Source organism: Leptodactylus fuscus, chromosome 3, assembly GCF_031893055.1.
Source record: "Leptodactylus fuscus isolate aLepFus1 chromosome 3, aLepFus1.hap2, whole genome shotgun sequence".
NCBI lineage: Eukaryota > Metazoa > Chordata > Amphibia > Anura > Leptodactylidae > Leptodactylus > Leptodactylus fuscus.
This window is the reverse complement of record NC_134267.1, coordinates 131,836,546-131,859,358: the sequence shown is the minus strand read 5'-3', so window position 1 is coordinate 131,859,358 and position 22,813 is coordinate 131,836,546. Positions and strand designations below refer to the sequence as shown.

The 22,813-nt window shown below is 43.9% G+C and overlaps 1 protein-coding gene across 1 annotated transcript in view; it reads right to left on the bottom strand.

Moving 5' to 3' along the window:
* LMBRD1 (LMBR1 domain containing 1) overlaps positions 1–14,684 on the bottom strand; it is a 120,870-nt gene extending 106,186 nt beyond the window's left edge. The window contains exons 1-3 of the mRNA XM_075268354.1: positions 14,523–14,684; positions 6,132–6,308; positions 3,331–3,394 (exon numbers count right to left, since the gene is read on the bottom strand). Of these exons, the coding sequence (XP_075124455.1) occupies positions 3,331–3,394; positions 6,132–6,308; positions 14,523–14,573 (292 nt within the window). The 5' untranslated portion in view covers positions 14,574–14,684. The remainder of the gene's footprint in view (positions 1–3,330; positions 3,395–6,131; positions 6,309–14,522) is intronic.
* Positions 14,685–22,813: the final 8,129 nt, after the last annotated feature.

Below are 22,813 nucleotides of genomic sequence, written 5' to 3'. Positions count from 1 at the left end.
AGATTCAACAAGGTGCTGGAAGCATTCCTCAGAGATTTTGGTCCATATTGACATGATGGCATCACACAGTTGCCGCAGATTTGTCGGCTGCACATCCATGATGCGAATCTCCCGTTCCACCACATCCCAAAGATGCTCTATTGGATTGAAATCTGGTGACTGTGGAGGCCATTGGAGTACAGTGAACTCATTGTCATGTTCAAGAAACCAGTCTGAGATGATTCCAGCTTTATGACATGGCGCATTATCCTGCTGAAAGTAGCCATCAGATGTTGGGTACATTGTGGTCATAAAGGGATGGACATGGTCAGCAACAATACTCAGGTAGGCTTTGGCGTTGCAACGATGCTCAATTGGTACCAAGGGGCCCAAAGAGTGCCAAGAAAATATTCCCCACACCATGACACCACCACCACCAGCCTGAACCGTTGATACAAGGCAGGATGGATCCATGCTTTCATGTTGTTGATGCCAAATTCTGACCCTACCATCCGAATGTCGCAGCAGAAATCGAGACTCATCAGACCAGGCAACGTTTTTCCAATCTTCAATTGTCCAATTTCGATGAGCTTGTGCAAATTGTAGCCTCAGTTTCCTGTTCTTAGCTGAAGGGAGTGGCACCCGGTGTGGTCTTCTGCTGCTGTAGCCCATCTGCCTCAAAGTTCGACGTACTGTGCGTTCAGAGATGCTCTTCTGGCTACCTTGGTTGTAACGGGTGGCTATTTGAGTCACTGTTGCCTTTCTATCAGCTCGAACCAGTCTGGCCATTCTCCTCTGACCTCTGGCATCAACAACGCATTTCCGCCCACAGAACTGCCGCTCACTGGATGTTTTTTCTTTTTCGGACCATTCTCTGTAAACCCTAGAGATGGTTGTGCGTGAAAATCCCAGTAGATCAGCAGTTTCTGAAATACTCAGACCAGCCCTTCTGGCACCAACAACCATGCCACGTTCAAAGGCACTCAAATCACCTTTCTTCCCCATACTGATGCTCGGTTTGAACTGCAGGAGATTGTCTTGACCATGTCTACATGCCTAAATGCACTGAGTTGCCGCCATGTGATTGGCTGATTAGAAATTAAGTGTTAACGAGCAGTTGGACAGGTGTACCTAATAAAGTGGCCGGTGAGCGTATATTTCTGCTTTACGTTGAACTTTAAAACATGATATCTGTTCTAAGGGGCTTTTAAAGGTCTGTGTACTAAAAAACCTCATAACTGACCCATTTTAAAAACAATAGAAAATTGGGTAACTCTTTTCAAAGGAATAAAAACAAAATGGAGGAGAAATTTACACATGTATATATCTTTCACTAATAGGAGACTGTCTCAGAACCAGTTTAAAATCAGTGGAGAGAAAAGTCTTGCATGGAGGACTTATCTCTTATGCTAGTTTCACTATAAAACCAGCAGAAACCAGGGAGAAACCCAGCGGCTCCATTAATGAGTAACCACTTTTTAATCGTACATTTTTTCATGTATGAAAAAAAACAATAGGATTCTGGTTCTTACATGCGGTACAGAGACATTTTTTTCAATTGAACCCGTAAAACAGTACTGGCAAAAACTACATGTATTTACATACAGTTTTGCTCTGTTGTGCAAGTGCAGAACTTGACAAGTTCAGCGCATGTCCAGTATTGTAAAGAACAATAGAGCTATAACCATACACCATTGTACAAGCCCCAGTTTTCACAAGTTTAGAGCGTACATAAGACTGGTAGCTAAAAGTGGCAGTGGTAGATAAAGATGGACAGTGTAAGTCAGGGGTGCCCAATACGTCGATTGCGATCTACCGATCAATCGCAAAGGACGTATGGGTCGATCGCGGGATGCAGCCAGGGATCCCCGGTGTCTGCTTGTTCACAGTGAGTGCAGGCTGAGAGTCGACTCTCAGCCTGCGCTGTGAACAAGCACTCCGGACACTTGCAGGCCGGGCAGCAGCAGCTCCGGGGGATGACGCGCTCCCCCTCTTAGGGATGGAGGGAGCCGGGGTGCTGCTTGTTCACAGCGCAGGCTGAGAGTCATCTCCGGACACTGGCAGGCAGGGCTGCCGCAGCCCCAGCCTGCCAGTGTCCATAGATAACTCTCAGCGTGCGTTGTGAACAAGCAGACACTGGGGATCCCTGGGCGGCCACAGAACGCCGACGTCTCCTGCTCTCACGCTCCGCCCAGCCCACAAGAAGTGGGTAGTAGATCTTTTGCCTGGTTGGTGTAAGCCAACAGAACAAGTGCAGAATGGGTGAAAAGCTATGTTTCTAAAGATGTGAGACTTCTTAGTACTACATATACCTAAATAAGTCCCCTCAAAGCTCTATAATTGTTAGAAAACTTACCAAATATGTTTTTCAGGGGCCCAGGGAAGTTATATTAGAGATTGCTTAATCCAAATCTACCTGAATAAACCTAACTTCTTGCTCTGTAACTGTGTTATGCCATGACAGATTTGACTTTCAAGTTCCTGGGTAAAACACAAAGTAATGCTGTAATAAGTACTGCTAACTACTAAATATACCTAATATCCCCTCCTTGCTCTGTAACTGTTCTTTATCTCGAGAGATATGCCTTTCAGGGTCTTAGGAAATATAGGTAACATACCCATTAGTACAATAATAGGGACTTCTGAAGCTAAATCTTCACACCGAAAATAAACAAACACTCTGTGTTATGACACAGCTAGCATTAAAACAAAAATTTACAGTCAGTGGGCAAAATGGCGTAACACATCAATGACTAAGTACAAAAAAAAATCCAATTTAAAAAAAAAAAAAAAAGTACTGCAATGCAAACAATTCTCACACAGATCACTGGCCAAATCACCTCTTTTTTCTTGTCTTCACTGATTATTTATGGCTGGCTGGTTTTGACTTTCAGGAATCTGGGAAAGCTGGGTGATTTGCACAAGGTAGGGCAAAGCAACAAACATGTAATCCTCACCTCTACCTGGTATAATTCATTCCCAGAAGTGGCATTGCGTCCATTATAGTTAATGACACTCCCTTACAGCATTGTAGTTAATGGGAACTAGGCCTCAACCCTCCAGAACTTCCTTTGGTGGCATGTTTGGTGGCAAAAAGTGAAGCTGCAGGGAAGCAGGAAACACTGCCTGCAAGATTTCTCCTAAACCGCCCAGTGCTGCAGTTTGACAATTAACCCAGCAGACAAACCTAGTGATGAACTAAATGATGAATGTTTTAATTTTTCATAGCATTACAATAATTAAAACAATACCAAAAAGGGCCATCCAGCTCAAAGATTGTGCAAAGAAATTTAATAAAACCATACAAAAAAATTTTGTGAAATGAGCATGTAAGTTCACAATGATACTTACTGTAATAGCCAATTAAAACAGTGTTTTCAATCTGAGCCCGTGTGGCATTATTCTCTGCCCAGCCCTATGTAAAATAAAAGAACATGTTATATACCACTGTTTATTTTGCTATAAACTGTGCAAAAAAATTTTTGTGTTTCGCGTTACAGTACCAACTGGTTTCCAGATTGCAGGAGTAATTTCATTGCTATGGCAGCTGGGAACATTCATAAGATACCCAGACCTGCCATAGAGGGATTCTATCATAGACTGCATTACTAGTATACTCCAGCCTATGGAATAAGCAACTCCTGGTTTAAACCCCAGACCTTTAACAGGGTTTTCCCATCTCCTTGTTTCAGCAGCTTGCATGCAGTCTCTTCTCCTCCCCCCTTCCACCTCACTGAACGGGACACTGAATTATCACAATACTTATGCAGATCAGATAATATGCACATGCATGTACAGAATGGACTCAGTGTTAGCTGTGAGTTTACATAGAGAGATAACAGACTCCACTTTATCAGCAAACTGCAATTAGCTGAGCTGATTGTCCTGCTTGCACTGATTAAATGACATCACTTGTCCTGTCTCACAGGTCTGTGGTTATAGCAACATTGTGTAAAGGCAAACAAAGCAGCATTTCTAAAGCAATATATTTAGGAAAAGTCTTCAATTTAGATAAGCTACCAGTATAGATAAGATCCTTGAGAAGGAACAACCCCTTTAAGTAAAAATATAGAAAAAAATAAAATACACAAGTTCAAATCACCCCTCTTTCCCTAGAATACATGTAAAATAAACAAAAATAAACACATCATCCCTGCATCATTAAATGCAGACACTATAGAAATATAAAGTTATTTATAACATACGGTGTACGCAGTAGCAGACAGTATTGAAATTTTTTTTTTTTATGTATCTGGGTACTAAATTGTGTTTTGTTTTTTTTTTGTTTTTTTTTTTTGCAGTTTCACCTAAAATAATCTGAATAGAAAAAAAAAGTGATCTTAAAGCCACTCATTTCCCAAAATATCAATAAAGCCTACATCATGCTTCCTCCACCCCAAAAAAAAACAAAAACTTTTTTTGTTTTTTAAATGTATTACAACATAAATGTATATAATTTGGGGGGGGGGGTTTATCTATTTTTTTATCACCATAAATTTAATGACCAGCAGAATTATAGGGACTGTCATTTAAGTATTGTTAGATTTGAAAATGCCTAGATTATCAAATCAAAATATGGTGAAGTATAGAGCAGAAAAAAATGCCCAAATCATTTTTTAGAATTGCCAAAATTGCAATGTAATCCTGATAGTTGCAAATTAAGCTGGCTGATAAAGAATACAGCAGGACCTAACTGTATAGACTATCAATTGAGTAGCAGGTCACATTCTGGACTAATACTTTACTCAAACGCCACCTAGCCACAGAAATGTACTAAGGGGTAAACAATGCACGGAGTTCCCGTTATCATTTATGACGGATACAGTGGATAGGTGATAAATGTTTCAGGCTAAAATACCCCATTAACAAAGAAAGATTAAAATAGTGTGGCTACTAGATTGTATGAGTAACATAAGATATATAAATACATAAATAATACTTTAGCTCCAGTTATACCAGAAATCATTACTTTACAAGAAGTTGGGAATGTGATTTTTATACGCTGCATCTGACAGTAGAGGGTCTCTAAGTATATTGGGTGCTAAAACTAACAGCACCTACTGCTATGGAACACAGAGAATAGTGAAAAATTCCAATTGCGCAAGAATCATTGGAGCGGAGCCTACTGAAGGATGGAAAGAGTTGGAGATGGAGAAGGGATTCTATCATTAAAACTTTATTTTTTTCTGCCTACCACGTCAGAATAGCCTTAAGAAAGGCTATTCTTCTCCGAGCCGCCGTTCGGTAGAAATCCCGTTTTTTTTTGTCAGTATGCAAATGAGTTCTCTCGCAGCACTGGGGCCGGGCCCCAGCGCTCAAACAGCACTGGGGGCATCCCCAATGCTGCGAGAGAACTCTCCAGCGCTGCCTCCATCTTCGTCTGGAAGGCCTCTCTTCGCGTCTTCTTCTGGCGCTGGGTTTAAACTGCGCATGCCTGCCAGCCATTTTCTTGTGGCCGACGGGCATGTGCTGTCGGCTTTACCCGAGGCCTAGAAGTTTGAAACCGGCTTCGGAAGAAGACACGAAGAGAGGCCTTTCCAGACGGAGATGGAGGTGGCACTGGAGAGTTCTCTTGCAGCATTGGGGGACGCTCCCAGTACTGTTTAAGCGCTGGGGCCCGCCCCCAGTGCTGCAAAAGAACTCATTTGCATACTTACAAAAACTGGGATTTCTACCGAACAGCGGCCCGGAGAAGACATCTAAAGGTAGAAGAAGAATAGCCTTTCTTAAGGCTATTCCGACGTGGTAGGCAGAAAAAAATACAATTTTAATGATAGAATCCCTTTAAAGGGATGTTTTGAGAGCCACACATTATTATTCTTATTATTATTATGTGGCAAAGATCAAAGTCTATCATAACATAGGTCCTGTTTTAAACTACTTTAACCCAATTAACTATTGAAGTTGCCTTTTTTGCAACAATTTCTTTTTCTCCGACTATGTCTTTAGTTGAAACAATGGATAAAAATGAATGGCAAAAAGTGATTTTTGGGAATCTAAATTTATAAGCTTACTATGAAAAACCACCTTAAATGAAAACAAATTCTACCATTATGGAAATGGATATAAACAAGAACGACACATAACTTTGTTCAATATATCAAAGAGCTTTTTTTTTTTTCTTATAAAAAATAAATTGAAAAAAAAATTACCTTAAATGTCCCATTTTCATTCTTCATAAACGAAACAAGAAAAATGTCTACAGGAAGCAGCGCTGAGGTGATTAGCGCAATAGCCAGAGAAAAGATGGCTGTGACAGTAGACACCGCTTCACTTTCCTGACAACTCTGGTATTTTCGGATGTAAACCCAACAAAAAGCCAAAATAGCCTGAAACAGAAATAAATTCTCATTTTTTCAGCACATCTGATACTTTGACAACACATATATTGTATCTTAGGGCTGAAGTATTACAAAAAAATAAAAAAATAAAAATCTACAAAAGACTATTTACTTTCTAGGGCTGGGCAATTAATCGAAAAATAATCTTAAGTGAACTCAATTATTGGATGGGTACACATGATTTATTTCACATTCACACATCCTGTCTCACAAAGCCATTGGCTAAGGGAAGTGTCATTAACTGTACACTATCTAATCAGGATCAGGTATATGTGAATAGCTGAAGCCAAAATTCAGTGGTATATAAATAGGGGGTGTGGCATATAAAAAGGAGAGTGCCCTAAATAATCATTCATTAATTGTAATCGAGGTAAAATGTTCAATTAATTGTGATACAAATTTAGGTCATAACTGCCCAGTCCTACTACAGTCATATGCGTTTCATCTTCATTTGCCCTAATAACCATTCAGAACCGGATCTATCATATGGTGCCTGTAATTATCATCAATTATATTAGAAAGTTTCTTTTTTTACATGCCATTAAATTTAATTTTGGTTATTCACATATCAGCAATCCTGATTGGATGGTTTATAGTTAGTGACAAATGCTTTAACCAAAGTCAGGGTGACCCAGGATGGCAAGGATGCAAAATAAATTATTTTTTGTATACAACATTATTTTTTATTGATTATAATCAGTGAGAGCAAGTTCACAACGATTAATTTAGCGGACATTCAGTTATTTTGCGATTAATTGCCCGGCCCAAGTAGTTTACAATATTTTATTCCCCATGTTAAAGTATAAGCCACATAAGAATATATGGCATTGCTTATTATAAATTATTCTTGAGTTACAGACAGGGGTGAACCTACCCCTTTCGCCGCCCGAGGCGAACTACAAAAAGCCCCCACCCTTCCCGGGAGGAGGGGGCGGAGCAAAGGGGCGTGGTTGAGCGAAGGGGGCATGGTTGAGCTAAGGGGCGGGGCTTAGCCCCGTTCGCAGGCAGAGAGCAGGCACGGAGATGACCTGCTCTCTGCCTGAGCATGAGGGGAGGCTGCTGGAGCAGCGCTGCTCCAGTGGCCTCCCCAAACCACCGCTCGGTGCTAAGCCAGTCCAGGACAGCTTGTCCTGGACTGGCTTAGGTAATCAAAAATGCCGCCCTCCCTGGGGTCCTGACATAGCGCCGCCTGAAGCGCTCGCTTCAGGTCACCTCATGGGAGGTGCGGCGCTGGTTACAGATGGTATTATAGTCCAGAGGAGTTTTACAGTTTTGCTGGTTCTCAGTGGTGACAAGAACAACCTTTTTATTAAACATACCCTTACAGCTTATATAGACACATGTAATGGATACATAAGGTTACTGTACAGTTTGTAGCGTATAAAAGGACATGTTCCAGAAATTACCACTTCTTCTCTGAACAGAGTAAGCAGAGAATTTCTGATTCCAGCTCTGAAGCTAGATAGGAGGCTTTTATTCCTTGATAAGAGGGTTTTGTTTTGCCTTCCTGTGTTATTATAGATTGAACATAAAGTGGAAGCCTTACATTTACTGCCAAGAATGAGATCAGAACAAGACAGGGGAATCCTTCTCAAACTAAAACGTCTGGAAAGGTTTCCCTGCTTTGTCCTGACTAGATCTGATCTTGTTCTTGGCATAAGACATATGGCTTCCGTTACTATTATGGACCTCTGGATACAATCGCGCAGAGATTTCACACCTCGTGTCTTTGCCATCTTTTACAACGAGAATTAGGGGGGGGGGAAAGCCCTGACATCTAAATAAGGGCTGTACATATCTCAGCTGTCCAGACAACTAGAAAATGTACTGCAAATGCTAAAAATTATTGTTATCACCGGCTGCTGTTAGAGGGGGTATTAAATCACAATTCTCCAACTGCTTCAGATATACCCAAGGAGCCATCACATAAATTTGACGAAAAGATGCATTTTATTCTTATGCAACGTAGCTAGGAGTACGTTGGGGGAATGTTCTAGGGCAGCTGAACATCACAGCAAGATCTCTAAAGTCCATTTTCTATTGTCTTTGGGTTGAGACTCTACTTGAGCATCCATACACAGAGTGCAGATGACATCCCATCCAGCTATTCAGTTTACATCACACGCCATTTGATTCATAGTGGCTAAGTGATGTCATTACAACAGATCCCTTTCACTTGTATGTGAATAAAATGGCATGTGATGTAAATACACGAGTCATAGTGCTCACACAAGTACTACAGCCCCTGCACACCAATAACCTGCTGGAGGTGTTGGACCCCCACTGATCTTTTATTGATAACGGATCCTGATGTCATAAATACAAAGGAAATAGAATAACCCTTTAAGTGTTTGCTTAAAAGGCTAACTCCATCTCAGACATTATTGAATATCTATAGTATATGGATGATGTTTCTCATGACTTCTGTGAATGATGAAGTAACTGAGCGTGCACAGCTCTGTCTATTAAACATCTATAGAAGTTCTGAATGTAGCCAAGCAAGTGTGCTCAGCATTTACTCCCATAGATGGGAAGATCCAGTGGACACGCTATAAATGTTCACGTTGTAAAGACCTCTTTAACCCCGCTCCGTACGATCGCTTCATGTTGAGAATATATCATGTATCAGGCCTGGTTCACATCTGCATTCAGTAATCCGCATGGAGACCCCCTTGAACAGAATACTGAACGCATTGGCAAGCTGTGAGCTTATGAAAGCACACAGACTCCATAGACTATAATGGGATCCGTGTGCTTTCTGCACGGAACATGCAAACAGAAAAGTATTTCATGATCTACTTTCCTGTCCGCATGACTCATGCCAAGACTAAGCAGAAAGCACAAGGACCCGATTATAGTCCGTGTGATTTCACTGCTCACCGTTTAATTGCACCATCAATGCATTCGGTAGTCCATTTGGGGAGTCCCCATGCAGACTCCCTGAGCGGATTACCGAACGAGGATGTGAACCAGGTCTCACATGTCTGCTGTAAAACAGATGAGGTATGACATAAATAGTCAAGGGAGCCCACATAGTACAATATACACCTCACAGTGGCCTCACACAGTATAAAATGCTCCCAGGAGCTCTCAAGCAAACCCCAAAAAATTCAACAAATATTCATGAGGTTTGGCACTCTTGTTAATTTTGGGGCTATTATTATACACTGCTGTCGCCTCAGAACGCAGAGCATAATAATCAGAGGCAAAGGGGAGGTGATGGAAAATTACACACACTCATACTCACCTTACCTCAAATCTCCTAGGCATCCTCGCTCCATGCGATTCTCTGCAGCATCCTCCTCAGTCCTCTTCTTCCTGCGACTGTGGTCATTACGCCAGAACACCCCACGTGGCCACTGAGGCCCAATCACAGGTCCCAGCAGTGATCTCTGGGGTGCATGACCTCAGTCACAGGCCATAAGAGCCCCCGAGAGGATGTTGAGAACCGTTGGGAATCCCAGGAGAGGTGAGTGTAAGAATTTGTTATTTTTAATCATCTCCTTCTGGCATGCCAGGACCCCTTTCCATTAGCAATATGTATAGCGGTTGGGGATCCAGGATTTCCCTGGTTGCTACCATGGTGCTGTGGAGCCCTGGCCCTCTCCACCACTTCAAGCCTGGTCACGGTCGCATTCCCTATGATTACAATCGTTACACCCCTGTCCAAATGCACTAGTCTGCACTATCCAAAAAGAGTGTTATCTATCTTGTACAGTGAATGGTGCTAAAAAATAAAAATATCCCAGTGTGCGTAAATTATTGTATGATCACCTTGCTTCCCCCATTCCCAAAAATATCAATAACACGCGATCAAAACGTTATACATACCAAATATTGGTAATAACTACAATTTGCCCCGCAAATAAAGAGCCCTGACAAAGCTCTGTCAGAAAACAGTGGGAAAAAAGAAATAAATAAATGAAACATCAGAATACAGGGAAACCAGGCAAAGCGTTAATTTTCGAAAAATAATGTTTTATTTAGCAAAAGCATTAAAACGTAAGAATATAAATATAGTATCATCGTAATAGTAATGACCCATTGGACACATTTACCCTGTCATTTTCAATGCAGAGTGAATGTCTTAAAAATAAAATTAAAAACAAGAATAATGATAGAATTGTGTGTGTGTGTGTGGGGGGGGGGGGGGTTTTCACATGGACCCCTAAGCAATTAAAAAGCCCTCACAGAACTGTGTTGATAAGATTTATGAATTTTTGGAAGGCAGAGATGAAAATTCTGAAAAAAGCCTCCAAGAATTAACACCTGTATCCTGTAAAGGTTTAACCCCTTCCCGACATGCGCCGTAATAGTACGGCGTGTGTCGGGTCTGTAACTATGGCGACTGTCATAGCCGCCGGGTGTCTACTGCTTTAAGCAGTAGACAACCGGCTCTAATGCCTCCGATCGGTCCCCGGACCGATCGGAGGCATTAACCCCTCCGGCGCTGCTGTCAAAGGCGCCGGAGGCGCCATTTTCCCGGCGGCGCATGGGCGCCGCCATTTTGGCAGGGATCGCCGGCTCCTGGAGCATGCTCCAGGGCCGACGTCATGTTGCCATGACAGCCGGGAGCCTTGTTAAAGGCTCCCAGCCGGTCTGCAAATTCTCTCTTTTGCAGGCTGGTCTATGCAGCCTGCAAAAGAGATGATTTTTTTGCAATGCACTGCAATGCATTAGCATTGTAATGCATTGCATTAGTGATCAGACCCCCTGGGGTTCAACACCCCTAGGGGGTCTAATAAATTCAAAAAAAAAAAAAAAAAAAAAAAAAAAGTAAAAAAAATATAAAAAAATATAAAAAGTATTAAAAGTTCAAATTACCCCCCTTTCCCTAGAACAAATATAAAAGTAGTTAAAAACTGTGAAACATATACATGTTAGGTATCCCCGCGTCCAAAATCGCCCGCTCTACAAATCTATAAAAATATTTTTCCTGTTCGGTAAACGCCGTAGCAGGAAAAATAGTCAAAAGTGCCAAACCGCCGTTTTTTCACTGTTTTGATTCTGATAAAAATTTGAATAAAAAGTGATCAAAGCAATAACATTTCCCGAAAATCATAGAACTAAAAAGTACACCCGGCCCCGCAAAAAAAGACGCCCTATGCATCCCCGTACACCTATGTATAAAAAAGTTACGGCCGTCGGAATATGGCGACTTTTAGAAAAAAAAATTTTTAACACCGTTTTGGAATTTTTTTTAGGGGTCAAAATGTAAATAAAACCATATAAATTTGGTATCCCTGGAACCGTACCGAAACACAGAATATAGGGGACATGTCATTTTGGCTGCACAGTGAACGCCGTAAAACCAAAGCCCGTAAGAAAGTCGCAGAAATGCATTTTTTCTTCAAATCCACCCCATTCTGAATTTTTTTCCTGCTTCCCAGTACATTATATAGAATAATTAATGGTGGCATCATCAAGAAAAATTTGTCCTGCAAAAATTAAGACCTCATATGGCTCTGGGAGCGGAGAAATAAAAAAGTTATGGGGTTTAGAAGGAGGGGAGTCAAAAACGAAAAACAAAAATCAAAAAATGCCATCGGCGGGAAGGGGTTAAAGTACGAAATACACAAGTATTCATCACCTTTAAGATAAGATAAGAGATAATATAATCCTTTAAAAGGGATTCAACCATTAAAACTGCATTTTTTCTCACTAAAGCTGGGTTCACACTAGCGTTGTTGTCCGACAGCTAGTGTCCAAGGCTAATGTCTGTGCAAGATTTTAGCATCGGACACTAGCTGTGTCCATTTACAATTTGCATTATTTTAAATTGTATATCATGTAGTGTCCTTTACTGTCCGTGTATGACCTTAAAGAGGACCTTTCACCATTTTGCCCACAGGCAGTTCTATATACTGCCGGAAAGCTGACAGTGCCCTGAGTTCAGCACACTGTCGGCTTTCCCGATCTGTGCCCGGTGTGAAGAGCTTACGGTCCGGTACTGTAGCTCTTCTATGGTCAGAAGGGCGTTTCTGACAGTTAGTCAGAGACGTCCTTCACAGCACAGCCAATCGCGCTGTGCTGTGAGAGCCGGGAGGAACGCCCCCCTCCCTCCCTGATAATGCTCGTCTATGAACGAGTACTGCGAGCAGAGGGAGGGGGAGTTCCTCCCGGCTCTCACAGCACAGCGCGATTGGCTGTGCTGTGAAGAAGGACGTCTCTGACTAACTGTCAGAAACGCCCTTCTGACCATAGAAGAGCTACGGTACCGGGACCGTAAGCTCTTCACACTGGGCCCAGATCGGGAAAGCCGACAGTGCGCTGAATTCAGCGCACTGTCAGCTTTCCGGCAGTATATAGAACTGCCTGTGGGCAAAATGGTGAAAGGTCCTCTTTAAGTGTCCGGTTACAAAGATATCCGATTTCTCAAGTGGACAGCTAAATTTTTACAGTTTTTGCGCGCTGGGGACCGCCCCCAGTGCTGCAAGAAAACTCATTTACATACCAAATAAAACCGGGATAGCTACGGAATGGCGGCAGGGAGAAGACTTCTAAAGGTAGGAGAAGAATAGCCTTTCTTAAGGCTATTCCTACATGTTAGCAAGAAAAAAAAAATGCAGTTTTAATGATTAAATCCCTTTAAGGGCTAGTTCACACGTGGGCAAAGGGGAGGTTTTTGACAGCGGAATTCGCTTCAAAAACCTCTCCTTTAACATGGTGGTCTATGTAGACCACTAGCTTTTTTTTTCCTCCTAGCGTTTTCCGCCTGAAGAAGCGACATGACCTTTCTTCAGGCGGAAAACGCCTGAAGAATTGCATAGAAGTGAATGGGAGGCGAAAACCGCGCGGTAAAATACCGCGCGTTTTTTTGCGCAAAAAAACGCGCGGTTTTGCGCAAAAAACCGCGCGGTTTTGCGCAAAAAACCGCGCGGTTTTCTGCAAAAAACCGCGCAGTTTTCGCCTGCAGTTTCTATAGCACATATAGGAAAAAAAAACCCTAGCGAAAACCGCTAGCGAAAACCGCGTCAAAAACCTCGTCAAAAACCGCGTGGAATGCAAAAAACAGCGTCAAAAAAACTCCCCGAGGTTTTTTACCTCGCACAAATAAGCTAGGCGGTTTTCACGTGTGAACTGACCCTAATAGTCCCACCATGGGGAAATCCAGTGTGTTACAGCAGCATGGATAATACAGTAATATATTACAAGAAAGAACACATACAAGCTCATAAAAAAGATACTAGGAGTCATAGCAACTAAGAAAAAAAGAGAGACTCAGGATCATTTAGTTCTCTGTGCAGAGTGATCTCCGCTTAGCCTGATGCTGATTGTACTAATAGCTAAGGGCTCGTTCACATCTGCGCCCGGTCTCCGTACTTAGGTTTCCGCTTCCTGCCTAAAACACAGGCAGGATACGGAAACCTGCAGGAGACTTTCTCACCCATTCATTTGAATGGGTGAGAAAGCTGTCCGGCCGTGCGCGGCGGTGAGCGTTTTGCGCTCTCCGCCGCGAAACCGGGTTTTATAATCCGGACACAGAGTCGGACATGCAGTACTCTGTGTCCGGATAAAAAAATCCAGTTTCGCGGCGGAGAGCGCAAAACGCTCACCGCCGCGCATGGCCGGACCCGGTCTGTGGTTTCCGTCTTCTGGCATGCAGAAGACGGAAACCACAGAACGGAGACCCCAGACGCAGGTGTGAAGCTAGCGTAAAATGTGCTGGGTCTAAATTCAGATAGTAACACTATAGCAAGCTGTATAACCCACACTGGACGGAGTTGAAACACCTTGGAGTAACTTGCTGTGATGTTACCAGTGTGGAATCTGTAAATGTAACCCAAAATCCAGGTACTTTTACAGATGTACTGGCAGTCTTTGAGAGATCAGATGTTTGGAGGTGGTAACCCATGCTACAGGTAGACACCTGTTTTATCATACCCCTAATCCACGCTGGGTGGTAATGCTTAGGTGGGGGCACTGAGCCTGGCACTTACTACCGATGACTGCCTGGAGGTCACTACACAGCCAATGTCACTCCCACCGGGTGCAGTGATGTGTGGCTACCCCCCGCTCCCCTGTACACCTGCCAGTATGTGAGTGTGCCGCAGCCTGGGCACCACACTTGTTTACCACAGGGCACAGCATGCAGCGTGACACTGAAGTCAACTTCCTGGATGGGCGGGCACCGTATTCCAGGACTCGCCTCTCGCCCCCTACCACCGCACACGTCCCCACAGCAGTGCACATAGCGCCTACCAGCAGAACCACCCCGAAGATGCTCCAGCCGATCACCAAGTCCGCCGCCATGTCGTTGCTTCCTGCTTCCCCCAGAAGCACCAGACCCCGTGACAGCCGCTCCCGCCCGTAGCCGTGCGGGCGACTCAGCTCCACAGCGTCCAATCCATTGAGCTTAGACGGCTTCCTTCCTGTGCAGAGGTTCAAGGAGGCGGGGCCAGAAGCGAGCGTCCCGTCACCGTAGCAACAGGAAAAGCCCTGCGCAGACTGCTGCGAGTGTATGACACCTGTTACCAGACTGACAGACGTGGACTCGTCTGAGAAGGAGCCAGAGGCACTGTCTACAGTGTAGAGGCTCCGGGCACTGGCCTGTACTCAGCTACCTTAGTGCTGGGGGGTCTGGAATGGATAACTGTCAGGTCGGGTCACTGTCATCCACCACACCAATCCGTGGTGGTTATACAACATAATCCCTCTGGTCACATGTAGATTCTGGAAGCAATGTGCTGCTTGTACCCCGGGACCGACAGTCTGCAGCCTGGACTGGTTTTAGGCAAACTGGGGCCCTGGGCAAAATTAAAAGCCCCAAATCCTGATATACGAACAACGCTAACCTATTTCCAGTAGCAGCCCATTAATAACGCCCCCCTTCTGTCCCCCAAAACAGTAACAGCCACCCCCCTTATCCCTTATATAGGTTCCTTATACAGTCTGTTTCACTTATCACTGAACCTATGGCCATTGAAATTAATGGGTACATATCCTATCTGTTATTATGGATGGCAATGTCAGATAGCACATGGATCACAAATACAGAGGCAACTGCTCACATGATACATGAAGGAGGTCAGTGGCATGGGCGTACAGTGCTATAGTTTGTTTAGCATAGTCATCAGTGACTACCTGGGTATAAGGATGGCTAGTTGTGAATCAGATGTTTTTAAAGAGGACCTTTCATGGTCTCGTGCACACGCGGTTTTATATACCGCTGAATTCAGTGCACTGTCAGCTTTCCCGTTATGTGCCCCAGGGGAAGAGATAGTGTAATTACCGATATCTCTTCACCATCAGAAGAGAATCCTAACAGTCTAACTGGGAATGAGTACGAGTCTATGGACAAATACTGTCAGGAGAGGGGGGGGCATTCCTCCCTGCTCAGCGTCATGACTGGGAGGTAAGGAACTCCCCCTCTCACACAAATCAAATCAAACAGGCTTTATTGGCACGTCCGAATAGATATTTGGCATTGCCAAAGCTAGTAAAGTGTGTGTGTGTGTGTGTGGGGGGGGGGGGGGGGGGGTTGGAGTCAGGGGGAAGAGTGGTGGTTATGGGGGTGTGTGATTTGGGGTATAACAGTCTGTGGAGTCTCATCTTCCTCTTAGTTGGTGACAGCTGTATGGGGGGTGGGGTGGCTGATTTGGGGTATAACAGTCCGTGGAGTCTCATCTTCCTCTTCTTTGGTGGCAGCTGGACACGTATTGGGCAGCGATCCCTTCAGTAGCCTCCTCTTCTCCCAGTAGGACGAGTTTCCTCTTCTCGTCTGCAGATGTGATGTCTGGGATGTTGGCAAAAGTAGACGGCCCTCACAGCGGAGTATTTGGTGCAGTGTAGCAGGAAGTGGGTCTCATGTTCTAGGGCCCCCTGGTCACAGTGCTGGCACAGTCTGTACTCCCGTGGCTTGTACGTCTGCCTGTGTCGCCCCGTCTCCATCTCCAGGTTGTGGACGCTCAGTCTGTACCGGCTCAGGGTCTGTCTGTGTTTGGGGTGGGGTATTCTCTCCAGGTAGGTGGCCATGGTGTAGTCCCTTTGCAGTGACTGGTACACGGTGAGTTTCTTGGATTTATTTATTGTGCTTCTCCATTCCTCGATGTACCGCTCTTTGTCTCTCTCAATGGCTCCTTTTATGGAGCCTTGTTCAGGGCATGTTGGGGGTTTTGGCTTGGCAGATGACTGATGCTTGGTTGGGGGGTATCGGGTTCGCTCAGGGCTCTGTGGCTCATCCAGACTTGGTGGTGGTAAGAGCCAGGGCTGCTGCCCTGTATGTGTGTCCGGAATGATAGCGCCCTCTTCTGCATGATGAGCCATAGGAGGAGTCTGCCTTGCTGTGCCCGGCATCCCATGTTGGAGGTGCTGCGGTGGACATGGAGGAGGTACTTGCAGAACTCCAGGTGGAAGGTCTCTTTTGGGCTGGAATCCCACTTTGACTGGTCTGGGTAGGTGGTTGGGCCCCAAACCTCACTGCCATAGACAAGAGCGATGACTGCGTCAAATATCTTCAGCCAAACCCTCACCGGTGGTTTGAGGTGGTACAGTTGTCGTCTGATGGTGTAGAAGGTTCTGCAGGCTTTTCCTTTCAGGGTTTCTATTGCTGCTTTGTAGCTTCCTGAATGGCTGAGCCCCAGCCCCAGGTAGGTGTAGCTGTTGGTTTTCTCCAGTGTGGAGCCGTTCAGTGGGGCTTTGTTGTGGCCCTTCTTCTGAAATACCATGACTTTGGACTTCTTCTGGTTGATGGGTAGGGCCCATGTGGTGCTGAATTTTTCCAGCACTGACAGGCTGTCTTGGAGGTCTTTCTCGGTGGGGGACAGGAGTAGGAGGCCGTCGGCGTATAGCAGGAACTTCACCTTACGGTCGTTCAGGGTGAGGCCTGGGGTTGGTGAGGCCTCCAAGACTGTAGCCAGTTCATTGATGTAGATGTTGAAGAGTTTTGGGCTCAGGCCACAGCCTTGTCTGACCCCTCTGGCCTGTTGGAAGTATGCTGTCCTTTTCCCATTCACCTTCACACTGCACTGGTTTCCGGTGTAGGAGCTCTTGATGACGTCGTACGTTCTTCCTCCTATTCCACTCGCTAAGAGTTTCAGGAGCAGACCCGGGTGCCATACTGAATCAAACACCTTCTTAAAGTCCACGAAGCAGGCGAATATCTTGCCTCTTCTGGTGTTGTGGACGTGCGTCTTGATGAGGCTGTGCAGGGTATAGATATGGTCTGTGGTGCGGTGGTTTGGCATGAACCCTGCTTGGCTCTTGCTGAGGACCTCGTGTTGTGTGAGGAAGGTGAGGATTCTGTTATTGATGATGCTGTTGAACAGTTTCCTCAGCGTGCTGCTGATGCAGATCCCTCTGTAGTTGTTGGGGTCTCATTGGCCCCCATTCTTGTAGATGGGGGTTATGAGACCTTTATTCCAGTCTTGGGGGAAGTGTCCAGTGTTGAGGACGAGGGTGAATAGTTTTGCCAGTGCCGCATGTATTGCTGGAGAGCTGTATTTGATCATCTCTGGTAGGATGCCGTCAGGGCCTCAGGCCTTTTTGCCTTTCATCAGAGCAATTCTTTCTTGTATGTCTTTTATGGTGATTGGTGAGTCCAGAGGGTTCTGGAAGTCTTTGATGACTTTCTCCGAATCCCTCAGTTTGGTGGTTATCTGTTGCTGTTCTGGGGTTAGGTCTTCTTCAGGGATGTTTTTGTAGAGATGTCTGAAGTAGTTGAGCCAGATGTTGCCATTTTGGATGTGGACTACGGACAAAACTGTCGGGAGGGGCGTTCCCAGCTAGACTGTCAGGAACGCCCTTCTGACGGTGAAGAACCATCAGTGGTTGCACCGATATCTTTTGACCCGGGCACATAACGGGAAAGTCGACAGTGCACTGAATTCCACGCACTGTCAGCTTTCTAGCGGTATATAAAACCACATGTGCCTGAGGACATGAAAAGTCCTCTTTAAGCTCTCATTTGGTCTTCTGTTGAACACGTTTTTTAACCAGAGCCAGATTTTCAGTGCCTCTTCACACGGCGTAAGCGCTCGGCTTATTCCGAGCCGTACACGTGAGCGCTTCTAAACACTTCCCATTCACTTCAATGGGAGCGCTCCTAAAGCCGGCTTTACGCACGCTCCCATTGAAGTGAATGGGAAGTGTTTAAAAGCGCTCACGTGTACGGCTCGGAATGAGACGAGCGCTTACGCCGTGTGAAGGGGCCCTCAATTTCCCCTAGGTGTGAAAGAGGGCTATGAAAGCTATGAAACACATTTGTCAATGTCTAATAACATTCAATGTTAAAAAAGTGAAGTTTGAGCTCATTTCAGGACAATAACTAGGACTATAGGGAATGCATCATGATTCATAGGGTATAATTTCAGAAATTACTTGCAGGCATTACTCATCACCACATCAGAATGGTTCTTTCTGAGATTCCATCTGTATGTACATGATGGCAGCATTGTGCTCCGTTTTCACCATTGTTACATGGTTTCTAAGTGGTAGCAGCTCATGGCTGTTATGTCCATGACACACATTGTCCCTCACTAGGAAGATATTAATCACCCTACACAGGTGGCACTTGTCAGACACACAGTCATGTGACATACAAGCTCCTCCCAGCAAAGGAAAGTGTTATATATGGCAAACAATTAAGAATAATTAGCCTAGTGTTCTATGACCCTTCACGTTTTGCTGATTTAAGCTCAGTGGTCTCTTGATCACTGAATGCGGGGGAACTTTATATGTCACATAAAATGGCAAATGTGACTGTACACAGAGAGGCCATTGCAATGACCGTGATTCATGTGAGTGAACAGTTGTCTTTCTTACACAAGATCAATTATCCAGTGCTTTTCTTGGTTAAAATAATCCAGCTGTTCCATGGCGTCACATGTTGACTGGGGAGTAAAACAGTTGCTTCTTTTCATGGGTTATTTTGGTCCAGATTATATATGCTAAATATGTGGTTGGACTAAATTAAAATCTTAATCTAATAAAAGACACAGCATCATTTTTTTCCTTTTGTTTATGAAGTAATTATTTTTTCATTGTAATTTTTTATTTGTAAGCTGTTAGATGTTTATAACTGATGATCTGAGGGTTTGAGTAGGACAATAAATTAGACATGTACAAGATGCCCCCACACTCTCCTTCTTTATATTTCCTACTACATAGCTATCAAAATGAACAACAGATTTTTAAAGAGAATGTAATGTTATACACTGTCATACAAACTGTACACTTGAGGCAGATATATTAACGGGGTGAAATCAATAGTAAAAAATATACAACAGATAATGACAAGTTGTGGATTTAAAAATGTGAAATAATTGACAGCATGTGGAGGAGATTTATTGAAATCTCACCCATATGCCTAGTACTGTAAACTTCTGTGGATTATACAAATTAACATGTCAAATCTGCAGCATTTCCATTTAGTATGGACCCACCTTAATACTGGGTGAATGCATTTCTAAGTCACTTAAAGTACAAAAAGTATACTATGACACATATCATAGTCACAGGACTACTGTTCCATACTGAAAACATGATTACAGGTCTAGGAAATGCGGTTATCAGACAGTTCACAGACCAAACATGGTCGCCTGAAACTGGTCTAGAATACAAATGCAACAAAATGAAAATAACCTCATAATGGGCCAGTGAATTACCATGAGTATAGTCGCATGTAATACTTCAAAGTAGAAAAAGTCTTATTCCCAAATGTATTGATACATCAGAAAACCATAACACAAAAACAGCTTTTTCACATGACTTTTGTCTCTGTTTTGTCTGTATTTCCTGGATCAACTACAGTCCATGAGAACTGAGCTTACAGTATCTTAGCGATTTATGATGCTGTAAGCTTAAAGGGGTAGTCCCAGCTCAAGGATACTATCTATACTGGTAGCTCATGTGAATTGAAGACTTTTCCTAAATATATTACTTTAGAAATGCAGCTTTGTTTGCTTGCTATGTGAATTTATTCCTCCCATTGTTTACACAGCCTTTCTATAACCAGGGACCTGTAGAACAAGTGACTTCACTCACTACTCAATTTGCAAATTAGATTTTTAGCGCACCTGGGGTACAGCCTTGCCAGCTGGAGAACTTGTTTCCCTTGTTTGTCCTGTATAACAACATATGTGGTACGTGGTGTAGAGCCTATTGTAATGGTGGTTGACCAGGTCCAAGCTGGTTATCTACTCTACCAAGTTGAACATTGATGGGCCACGGTTCTCCTTCAGACAAGGGGCTGCCCGCCCTGTTCCTTCAAATTCATGATGCCCTGATTTCGTTTTTCAGGGCTGTTGCAGCAGTTCGCAAAGTGGCAATGAAAGGGTCCTCCTCTTCTTGAAGCAGTCTAGGCCTTCTATGTGGCAGTAGTGGATTATAATATGACCCTTTTGGGCAGCCACCTGGGGCCATCCAAATCTCTCACCATTAAATTCCACTTAGAAGTGATGGCTCCACTGAACCCAAGATTTTTGGTATTCACCATCCACAATGTATGTAAGAGAAAAAATGATGAAAAGTTTCAAGAGAGGATAGTCTGAATGGTGGATAACCAGCACCTATCAAGTTCCAAAGTCATTAAGTTGTCCTGCAGCCTCAGGGTGCCTCAGTATCAGCATATACTACCTGTCGACATTTCAATGAATTGAAATGCTATGGCAGGAAACGCAGGAGCACCCCACTGCTGACACAGAGACATAAAAAAGCTAGACTACAATTTACCAAAATGTACTTGAGTAAGCCAATATCTTTTTGGGAAAGTGTCTTGTAGACAGATGAGAATAATATAGACCAAAGATATAGTTTTTTCAGTAAAGCACATCATTCTACTGGAATGAAGCCTACAAACAAGGAACACAGAACCAACAGTCAATTATTTAGGAGGTTCAAAGATGTTCTGGGGTTGTTTCGCTGCCTATGGCACTGGGTGCCTTGCCTGTGTGCAAGGCATCATGAAATCTAAAGATTACCAAAGGATTTTGGGTCACAATGTAAGGCCCAGTGTCAGAAAGCTGGGTTTGCATTCTAGGCCTTTGGTCTTCCAGCAGGATAATGACCCCAAACATTCTTCAAAAAGCACCCAGAAATGGATGGAAACAAAGCGCTAGAGAGTTCTGAAGTAGCCAGCAAAGAGTCTAGATCTAAATCCCATTGAACACCTGTGGAGAGATCTTACAATTGCTATTTGGAGAAGGCACCCTTCAAATATGAGAGACCTTCAAATTCCGCTAATGGGAAAAAAAAAGCTTGCAGAACCCATTGAAATCAATGAGAGGCTTTTTTTTCAGCTTGGAAAATTCCACAACAAATTCCTCACCATTTTCCTCCGTGTGAATGGACCCTCATACTGCAGAAGCTTCTGAGGTCAACATGAAAGAAATACCAGCTTAATTTAGATCCCTTTCATGCCACTACACCCTTAGGGTGCATGCACACTACGTAACGCCGGGCGTGTATGAGAGCCGTAAACGCCGGCATTACAGCAGACTGCCGAACACTTCCCATTCACTTCTATGGGAGTGCTCGTAACAGCGGCGTTTACGAGCGCTCCCATTGAAGTGAATGGGAAGTGTTCGGCAGCCCTGCTGTAACGCCGGCGTGTACGGCTCTCATACACGCCCGGCGTTACGTAGTGTGCATGCACCCTTAGTTCTGAAACCAGATCTCAGAATTTTTTTTATAGGTATTACCTATAGAACCAGTTTTTCTCCTACAAACAGATTGGGGTTTTTCAGGTGTGACTGGTTCTGATCCCAGACTGTATACAGTGAAGGTGAAAAGGAGCCAAAACTAGGAGTATTAGTGCAAGGAACATCAACAGAGCCATTGACTTTATTACAAGACTCAAGAGGCCGAAGATTGCTGCAAATCTTATAAGTATGTACAGAATCCGCAATATATTCAGATAACGATAAAGCATCACATGTTATACTAGAGACCTTCAAATAAAATATCCAATATAAAGCCAATATCTAAAGTTTCAGTTCAGAACAGTCATGTCAAAGGCAGAATTAGCAGGCAGGCAGATAACCAGAAACACTCTGAGTCAGAATGAAGCAACCCAATACACATATGATCAATGTTAAGAGCCAAACCAGAGTACTAAATTGACATTGAACATGAAAAGGGATTTATAAATGCTTCCACAAATGCTAATTGGACAAGCCCAGGGAAATTGTAATACTGCAGAAGCTTCTCAGGTCAGCATGGTCAGCTCAGGTCACCTTAAAGGAATAGCAGCTCAATTGAGATTCCTGACAATTGTATCATCCACACATCTCCACACATGCAGTGTGTTGTCCACATATCCCCCTATGCCAGTGTGTCATCCACCGACACTTCCATATCAGTGTGTCATCCACAGAACTCCCTTATAACAGGGTCAACTGCAGATCCCCCATATCAGTGTATCTTCCACCTATCCACTCATAACAATTTGTCATCCATGGATTTCCCCAAAACAATGAGGCATCCTTGTGACAATGTGTCATCTGTATATGTGCCTCATATCATTGTCAACTGCAGATGCCCCAACAGTGTTTCCT